The sequence below is a fragment of the Pelobates fuscus genome, chromosome 2, assembly GCF_036172605.1.
Source record: "Pelobates fuscus isolate aPelFus1 chromosome 2, aPelFus1.pri, whole genome shotgun sequence".
NCBI lineage: Eukaryota > Metazoa > Chordata > Amphibia > Anura > Pelobatidae > Pelobates > Pelobates fuscus.
In genome coordinates this window covers 74,227,246-74,237,140 of record NC_086318.1, presented here as the reverse complement: position 1 = coordinate 74,237,140, position 9,895 = coordinate 74,227,246, and the positions used below count along the sequence as shown (strand labels likewise).

Below are 9,895 nucleotides of genomic sequence, written 5' to 3'. Positions count from 1 at the left end.
TTGCAGACATTGTGAAGATTTTCCTTACTATTTATATACACAAGTATATTTGTATTATATCACTATATCCAGTCTGAAGGGTTCACCTCTACTTGGTGTGATTGTTTACACTTTGTTGTAGGTGTTGTTTTGTTCTGTAAAATTATAACTAGGACAAAAAATTAGCAACCCTATAAGTGCAACATACAAAAAGAGGTTCTTCATGCTCCGGATGGTAAATAGCCCTCCTATACTCATATTCATTACAGTTTACATAGATAGGCTAATGCACACACACACACATAAAAAAAACAAAAAAACATTAAAACTGGTTATACTACAAAAGGCTAATCAATTGCACTTTCAAAAAAAACTGGTTGTTTTTACAATTCCACTTTTCTTGAGCATCAATTGGTCTTGCCTTCCTGATTGCATGCTGCTGTAATTATGTCCAGTCGCCTGTAGATGGCACTGTCGTACAAATCAGTGCTAGTCACAGTGTTTCTTTCTACAGGTCAATGTAAGTAATTTTCTTTCAACAATAGCAGAGTGAGGAGGGGCACTTATTGATTGGATGAGGGGGTACATGTTTCTTGTGCTCTTTGATTGGCTAGGAGGTGCGAGGGGTGTGTAGAGCTCAGACAGGATGGGAAAGGGAGGGTGGATTTGGAAGAGGAGAGTTGTACAAGTGGGGGGGTGATGTTTCATCCCCCCCCCCCCCCATCATTACAGTCTCAGTGACTGTGCTCTTCCAGTGAACACTTTGTTACCCCCTTTGCAATGTGAAACTGGGATAGCCTTCTTACAATCCCCCTAGACCCCGTACACAACATGCTCGTGTACATACACACACTCATACACAGACACAGGGAACATTCACCGCTCTGCACACACTGACACACACACGCTGACATGCATGCACACACATGCATTATTACAGCGCAGGAGTACGAGTCTCCAACCTGGGATTTAAACGATGCTCTCCCAGCAAGAGAACTGGATAAACCCTTGGCAAAATAAGGATCTAATAATGTTTGCGTGAAGGGACAACAACCTGAACTTGGAGAATTTTGGGGCTTGTTTTTACTGTGCTGTTGAATTGATATATATATATATATATATATTTATTTTTTTTTCTCTCATATTTTTATTTTTTATTTTTTTTATTTCCTTGGTGGTTGGAAAAGAAAAAAAAAGTATTTATTTTTGCATCCTACAATGGACCTATATGTGCTGCTGCTTTTATCAATGGTCTGGCAAGTTCAAGCTGTGGAAGGTAAGATTTCAAATGATATTTATAATATTTACCTTTGTGTAACACCACTCCAGAAAGGGTTCATTGGCACTGTAAATTTAGGTTATCGTGCCCTATTTTATGAATTTAATTGGGTTAACCCATTTACTGGGACAGAAACGATTCATTTCTGTAGAGCTTGGCAATATCATTGGGAATTACTGAACTCATTTGGGATGCTAGTGTATTGTTATTCTGTACATTAGATTGTAAGCTTCTCGGTACAGGGCCTCCTTAATTTTGAGGAGTCTACAGGAGCCCTGCTAGTACTCTGCTATTGTCTGTGGGGCAGTGATGTTTTGCAGTATGTTAACTGGTCACGAAGGAGTTAATATGCAGCACCCTGCTGAGCGCACCTGTTATACACACGCAACAAGGTATCTAAGTTTGGCTAGTTTTGTTACAGGTATTGCAAGCTGTGCGATGCTTTCTCTGTCTGTATCACATTAACTGCTACATTCTCTGATAGAATGTTGTGTTTTTACTCACCTGCCAGTAATTTGGTTTTTACCTTCCTGCCTATTAAAAATGGTGTGTTTGTGTGTACGTACACACATCAGCAATATTCACTTCACTGGTAGTGGTGAAAATTCTTGTCAATACATTCCCTACTCAGTTTAACCATTTCAGATTAAAAGTAGTAATGGTCACTGATGATCCCCTTTTGTAGTTAATGTGTTAACACATGGCTGTAAACCTGTACACAATCTCTGCCTTTTGTTATGATTAACCCTTTTTGTGCCAGGAAGCTGAGCCTTTAATTCTATTTTCTTGTAATGGTGTAATAAGAGTGCATTGGAGAGGGTTTATGGTGGGCTGCCAGTATGTAACGTTCTGATGAAGTAGCAAGGTACCAAGTGTTTGTGCTCCAGCCTCCCTCCGCCACCCCCTCTAGTATGTGTCCTCTCATCTCCATCCACTTTCTAGTGCCAAAAAGATGGAGCTGCATTGCAGTGCTGACTTAGTTTTAAAACACAGGCTGATGGGGATAGCTGGACAGGACTGGAAGGTGTCAGGAGAAGGAAGGGCGTAAAGTGAGGATGGGGTGATGGATGCAGGGGCTCTGTCTAGTCTGTGGAGTGTGAGCACAGACACACTGTAAACCTGCTGTCAAACATAGACCACCTCTAACTCTCTCTGCTTTAGACTACACCCAGCGCCATTAGGCTGGCTGGGATTATGGGCATTGTAGTCCTCAGCAGCAGGAGTGCCATAGGTAGTTAGGTTAATCGTTGGCAGGAGTTCCAGGTTCTACAGTGCTGTCACTGTGCCAGGCTAGTACTCTGGGGTCCCATCTCCCAAGATAAATGCTCTTCATACCTCCTTTGATTTATGTTGTCTAGCTGTATCTCTAATATTACGAGCTGCTTCTTTGCCCACTCAATTTTTTTCCTTCTTCCCGCTGTCTCTTGCCATCTCTCCATTTAATGTTTCTATCTGTATTCCTTTCACTTTTCTCTCCATCATATTTGTGGTGTCTCTCAGCATCATTCCTTACCCTCTCCCTCCCTCCTACATCTTTCTGTAAGATTTCCTTTCCCGTTGTTTGTTCCTTACTCTCTTTTTTTTTTTTCTCCCCCTCAATCCTCAGTTTCTTTACATCCAATTTTCTTTTCCGTCATGTCTTGCTGTTGCTTACTTATCATTTCTTCTATAATCAGCCGTCTCTGGCTATTGCTTTCTATATTATTTTTATCTTTCACACATTCTGAATGCTGACAATTCCTTTTTTTTTCTCAAACCATTTACATTTCTTGCTCTCCTTATCTGACCCAATAGTGTTCCCATTTATTCTGCTTCTAGAACACTAGGCAAACCCTGCCCTTTCTACTGTTCAACTTTTTTCAAAATTCTCTTGAGGACCTAACAGAATATATTTATGAAGGTTTGGAGATTAGGAAACAAGACTTTAGACCATAGCCAAGCCTTGTGACTGCTCCTTACTTAGAAATCAACTCTTGTCACTCCCAGCCAACTATTAATTACATCCAGTTGTGCAGTTGCATAGCCCTATGCTCAGCAAATTCTGAAAATAAAGGGCTTAACACCCTCTATACCTCTGTTTATTTGAGATCACGAACTCCTATGTTCATTCCTCCTCCATTGAATAATTGTGAAATTGTCACCTACTCATACCTACCTTGGCACAGACCATCTCTGCTAGCCTGAAGTAGACAGGATGGCCAGGCAGTGATAGATTTAGACTAGCTTTCGGCCAACCTGAGCATGGTAGTACTTGCTTCTCGTCTAGCAGTCTAGTTCAGTCTTCACATGCTCAGTCCCTAGTTGTAGCTCTTGTTGTTTTGTGATAAAGGGATGCAAGGGACGTTCCTGGATGCCCATGGGTACAAACACTGCAGGTCCAGAGTCTACTGGAAACTGCAATATGTTCTCTCTAAATATTTAAAGACGCAGAGGTTTGGAACTGATTTATTTTTTTTTTTTTGGTAAATTGTGGCCGCAGGTGTAAACCTTTAAAATGTAGGGTCCTACGTGAGTCTGGGGGTGCAAGCTGGGGTGCAGGCTTTTGAATATATTATGAAACCAATTCTAGGTGCACATTATTATTATTTTATTATTTATTATTACTATTTTAATGCTGTCTGTTTCATCCAAGTCTGCAGGTTTATACATATAGAGATGGTAGTATGTTGGTGTTAGTTGTTTTGTAAAAAAAGAGATCTGATGATCTGGTTTACAATGTTAAAAGTTAAAATGTGCACCAGTCAACAGACGAGAAGAAAAGGACTAGTCCATCTAGAGGTTTTTTTTTGTTTGTTTTTTACACTGAAAAAAAAAAAAAAAAATATATATATATACAGCTCCGTATGATGGGGGTAACCTGCAGAGAATATTAATGTACAGGCCACAGCGTTTAGGGTGAACACACAAAGACACTGTATGATCACCCCGTGGTGTTGACACTAGCCAGGTTTGATAATGAACCCGTGGTTAGTAGAAAGGATAACACGGGGCTTGAAGAAATGCAAAACATTGGACTTTGTGGAGGCAAGCCCAAATGGGATCTACTGAGATGGCTATTCACTAAAATTTGAATTGTTAGGAAAATGTGAATTTCAAATTCTAGGCCAAAACAGCCAACCTGAAACTACCTAATTTTGATTATTATTTTCGAGCTCAATTCAAAATGTAAAAATTGATTTTGGATTCTCAGCTTTTTAGTAATTAACCGTCTCAGTATTTTCTTTAATTCTTTGTTTTCTCCAGAACGGGAATATTTCGTCCTTGTGCGTATGGCGTGCACTGTGTACATACCCTTGTGTATACACATTCTAGTTGTCTGCCAATTAAATACCTGCACTGAGATCACCATCTCACGTTCTTAGCGGTCGGATTTTTTCCTCAATTGTAACTCTGCTATAACTTGGCAAGCAGCACAGAGCTGTTTCTGTGAGTTTGGACGCACACAGTCAGACCGAAAGCCTGAATCTCCTACCAGAATATACAGACAGCTTGCACAAAGCAGACATAATGTATGTGACAAAGTGTAATGATCTCTGCCTGCCCTGCTGGATGAGTCTGTGATATGGTCTCAGTCATTTATACTGTACTGGAGTCAGGAACACACTGAATATTTAACATCAATTAATCCCTTAAACATAATACGTAGCAAATGAAATCTGAGTATACTAGGAAGTGTTCTATACATGGAATGTGAGGATATGGGAATAAAGGCATCCCTGAAAGCACTTCTGGGATAATTGTTGTTATTCCAAAACCTTAAAGGAACACTATAGTATCAATGTGGTACCTACAATATCCGACTTGCGCTGTGTAATGCAATATCCATAACTCTCTTACTTATGATATCGCCGATACTTGACAATAAAAAAAATTTCAAATGAAATTGTGATTTAAAAGTAAATTTCAAATTCTAGACCAAAATACCAAGTTAAAATCACAGCTGACTTGGACATTTTTTTCCAATTTCTTGATGAAATACTCCATTTCCGGCTGTGTCATTAGCAAGCCTGGGGATAATACATATTTATATGCACAAAATGCCATTCATTGGCTGAGGACGGTCAGCTGACACTGTCAGCCAATGAATGAGTGGCAAAGTCAGCATCTGGTTTCTGTGGCTCTGTAAAGGCTGGATGTTCTATGCCAGCGGCAGAGGAGACCCGGCAGCCATGATATGATCCTGGACGTCCTAACCCAGCATCTTGCAAAATCTCATAGGAAAGTATCGATTCAATGCTTCCTATGGGCAAGGCGTAATGCGCTTGTGACGCTCTCCGCCCATGCTCATTAGGTTCCTCCTTGTGATGATGTCGGAGGAGGCGGAGACTGAGTCAGAGCTGATGGATTCCAGCTCTGGAATCAGGTAAGTGTTAAAGGGTGGTATATCCTTGAAATCATGCTTTGCTGCCTATTTGGAATCTTAAAAGAACACTATATTTTGTTAAGAATATAGGAATACAAGGCTGTATTCCTAACACCATAGTGACCATCTGCCCCATGCCAATCACATTAAACATATGCAGCATAGATCGAACCATCTCTACTAAGTTAACTAGAGTTCTTTCAGAATGATGTCATAGATATGATGCAATATTAAAGACTTCATGCTGATATTTTACTTCTATGTCATAAGGGTATATGAGTGTGTGGGAGACCTCCTACAAAAATGTGAATTTCACAGGATTTGGAGAAAAATAACCTGCAGTACTAAACCACAGACCCCTGTGTTGCTGGCAGTAACGTGTATTACTGAGAGCTGTGTGTAGAGCAGGACCAGTGACCTCGTAAAAGCCATAACGAACACATCTGATTTAGGACTGAAGGAACATTACTGAGCACGGACAGCTGCACAGCGGTCTGACCCAAAACTTTACTTCTTAATTAAAACTACTACTGGCAGAGGTGGAAGCAGGGCTACCCATTCTATCGCTGCTTTATGTTTTGGAGCCTTTATATATTTTAGGATTCAGACTTGACATGTGTGTTTAATTACAAACATATTATGTTTCAGGATAGCAGCAATGTCATAGCTCCATACATTATTAGTTTTTTGATTTCTGACAAGACCAAAAAATCTGAATGTTACACAGGTGCATTAACTTATACTGTGTGAGCATGGGAGGGCAGGCAAGATGGGTACGGGGGAAAGAGAGCTCGTATAAAGAAGATTGCAGGATACTGACTACATAAAATCCCAAACTAGATTATGGCCCCATATTGTTTTAATTTTGTATACTAGTTCTTGCTGTATTAGTATTTAATAGAAAATTAAGAAAGTCGAGTTTAGTTTGCAGATCTGGCCTCAGACTCTGCTATTGATGTGCAGTTTCCCCCCAGGTCAGATGTAGCCAGCTCTGTGTGAGTCTGTAGGTTGGTTGATGTAGAGGTCAGTATAAGTACACACAAAAAGATTACCCATGGTAGCGGGTGTTATATTTCCACAACAATATACATTGTGTTAATCTGCATTATGCATGAATGTCATTGCTTTAGAACTCTAGAATATTACTGTGAGTTTGAATGCTGTAAAGTTCTCTTGTTTGAAGCCTTTGTGTAAGCCCTCCCCTTCTCACCCCGCCCAGACTTTCTGTGGCTGACCAATCACAGACTTCCCAATGCAGCTCAGTAAGAAGTAATCAAGGCCTGTGCTCTGGGTAATTGCTGCCTCTTGAGTTTAGCTCCACTGAACTAAGCAAACCGGGAAGTAACATTGCTGGATGTCTGACAGCTGTGGGGTAGCAGGGTTAATATATAAATGTTCCAATTTCTATTAAAATCTGCATTTCTTCACATAAAGAAGACTCCAGCCACTAAAGTTTTTTTTTTTTTTTTTTTTTTTTGGTGTATTTTATGGTATTTTTTTGTTTTAAAGGACCACTCTAGGCACCCAGACGACTTCAGCTTAATGAAGTGGTCTGGGTGCCAGGTACCTCTAGGATTAACCCTTTTTTTTATAAACATAGCAGTTTCAGAGAAACTGCTATGTTTATAATGAGGGTTAATCCAGCCTCCAAATCCTCTAGTGGCTGTCTCATTGACAGCCGCTAGAGGCGCTTGCGTGCTTCTCACTGTGAAAATCACAGTGAGAGCACGCAAGCGTCCATAGGAAAGCATTGTAAATGCTTTCCTATGCGACCGGCTCTATGCGAGCGCGGCTCCTGCCGCGCATGCGCATTCAGCCGATGACGTCGCAATCAAGATGGAGAGGAGGAGGAAAGCTCCCCGCCCGGCGCTGGAAAAAGAGGTAAGTTTAACCCCTTCCTCTCTCCAGAGCCCGGCGGGAGGGGGTCCCTGAGGGTGGGGGCACCCTCAGGGTACTCTAGTGCCAGGAAAACGAGTATGTTTTCCTGGCACTAGAGTGGTCCTTTAAGGTTAAATCTAGTATGGAGCTAAATATTTTCTTGGAGTAATAATTGCCTGGCAGTATTACTGCAAATTCTGCTTTGGACCTTCCGTATTCATTTTCCGTTCCAACACTTTATGCAGATTTCTGACCTTAGATTGTTCCTCTGTGAAAATTGAATTAATAATCGTTGACTAACGTGCAAAAATGCATTCGGCGGAAAAATCTGATTTGCTGTCAAACTCTGTTATCATGGTCCAAGGCTATAATCTAGAAATCAGAATTAAAAGTAAATTACAAGATAGACAATAAATCTAAACATATGTTTTGTTTATTTTAATTGTCTTTAACAAGCCTACTACGTTCCCGAGCTGCACCATATTTCTTGTCAACAGAAAAAGACTAAACCAACTTTTTTTTTTTTCATTCGAAAGTAATTTTCCAAAACATTGCCTAACGTCAATCATAAACAGAAGAATCAATAGATAAACTACTCCCACTAGTTAAACCCACATTCATGTCTGCTATTCCCTACTACATAGTAGAGTATTTTGTAAACAAATCATTGTCTGTAGTGATTTCCTGCAAATAAAAAAAGTTGGAACCAAAATTTTTGTTTCGATTCCTACAACAAATATTTTTCAAACTAAAACATAAATGTGTGTTGTTTTTTTTTTTTTTTTTTTTGTTTAATACGAATGTCTTGCTTCTGACTCGGGTCTCATTGAATCAAGAATAATATATTCCTAAAATTCGGCCCAGTTTTATCTAACCAAGTTAACAAATCAAACCAACTAGTTATGGTTCTGTGAGGAGAGAGACTTGTTTACTGGAATCGTGACAAGGCATTACAAGGGTTAATGATTCAGGGCATCTTCTCTAGAAAGTCAGATTTAGGTAATGTGCGGGGTCCAAAAATGAATGTGACCTGAAACTGTTCTAGTTCTGGAATGTGTGGTTCTCTTTCATGGTGGATCTAGTGCAATGAGTAATTCCCCCCCCCCCCCCCCCCCTGTTTTTTGCGCTAAAAATGTTTTTGATTGCTTTGACAAAATCCTGGGGCTGTCTCTGACACCCATCGCCCCCCTCCCCTCCCTCCCAGAAACTATTTAGATGCAGAACATTCACCTTTGTATTATCCAACCAACCGTGTATTGCAATTATTGTTCCCCCCTCCATGCACGCATGGCAGCCAGGGCTGGATGGCTGTAGGTGACTAATGCAGACATGTACCTGCTGCAGAGGAAATAGTCCATGGATAGCCGGGGTTTTTGGCAAACTGATCAAATGGTTTGATAGAAAATCACTGAATGGGACTTCAAGACTCATAGCACCACAACCGTTTCAGTGAACTGCTTAGAACGCCTCTTACAATTTTAATAAACCAAATCAAGATTTTGTTTCATGGATCTTGGTTCTCTGCTTGTAGACCAAAATCGGACATGGGTTAACAAACTGTATATATAAAATGCGTGCTAATGGTGTTACATTTTTGTATCTTGCTAGCTGTATATATTCATAAGCAGATTTTACCTTTAGACTGGGGTGGACATTATGAAAAACCTCCTTAGGATGGCAGAGCATCATGGTAGTTGTAGTTTTGAAGTTGCTGGGGGGAGGGGGGGGTATTTTTGGCCACTCGCTGCTTTTACCCTTCCTCTGATTAATAACAAGCAGAAAATATATATGGATATTTTTTTAAGATACACTCTAGTTTCCCTCATTTTATTTTTGCCTTATTTCTTCAATGACTTATCCCTCGTTGTTCTAACCTGTTATTTCATTTATGATGTTCTCTCCTCATTTATTTTCCTCACTTCTTTCATTTCTCTCCCTCCCTCCTCCTTCACTCCTTGGGGTTTCTTTCATTAAATGCACTGGCTGCTCTTGAAACATATGTCGCGTTTGTTAAGTCTTCGACAGCAACCTTGCATAGAGCAGTAGGGATCTGAGAACCACACACCTTCTAGGGCTGAGATAAAGACGCCTATTTATAAAATGAAACATTCTTTGGAACTGCATAACCTCGGAACGCTGCAGGAGGATGTACCAGGTCAAAAATCTATTTACCAGCTTTTATTTCCAAATTGAATTTGCTTTCCTTTTGTCTGTCCTGGTCACAGGCTCAAATATGAAATTGTTCTGTAGATTTTGTTATGGAAGCAGTGATTTCAGAGGCCTTCTGAAATGGACTCTTTTGTATTTGCAAATCATAGTTAAAGGGACACTATAGTCAACAGAACTACAGTTTAATGTAGTTGTTCTAGTACAGGCATAGGCAACCTTCAGCACTC

At 40.2% G+C, this 9,895-nt stretch overlaps 1 protein-coding gene across 2 annotated transcripts in view; it reads left to right on the top strand.

The window, feature by feature from the left end:
• Positions 1–1,159: 1,159 nt before the first annotated feature.
• The window catches only part of EPHB1 (EPH receptor B1), a 249,680-nt gene continuing 240,944 nt past the window's right edge, over positions 1,160–9,895 (top strand). For both annotated transcript variants that reach the window (XR_010086583.1, XM_063442245.1), the window contains exon 1: positions 1,160–1,255. Coding sequence is in view for 1 of the 2 variants with exons in the window: in XM_063442245.1 (XP_063298315.1) it covers positions 1,198–1,255 (58 nt within the window). In the remaining variant the exon portion in view is untranslated. The remainder of the gene's footprint in view (positions 1,256–9,895) is intronic.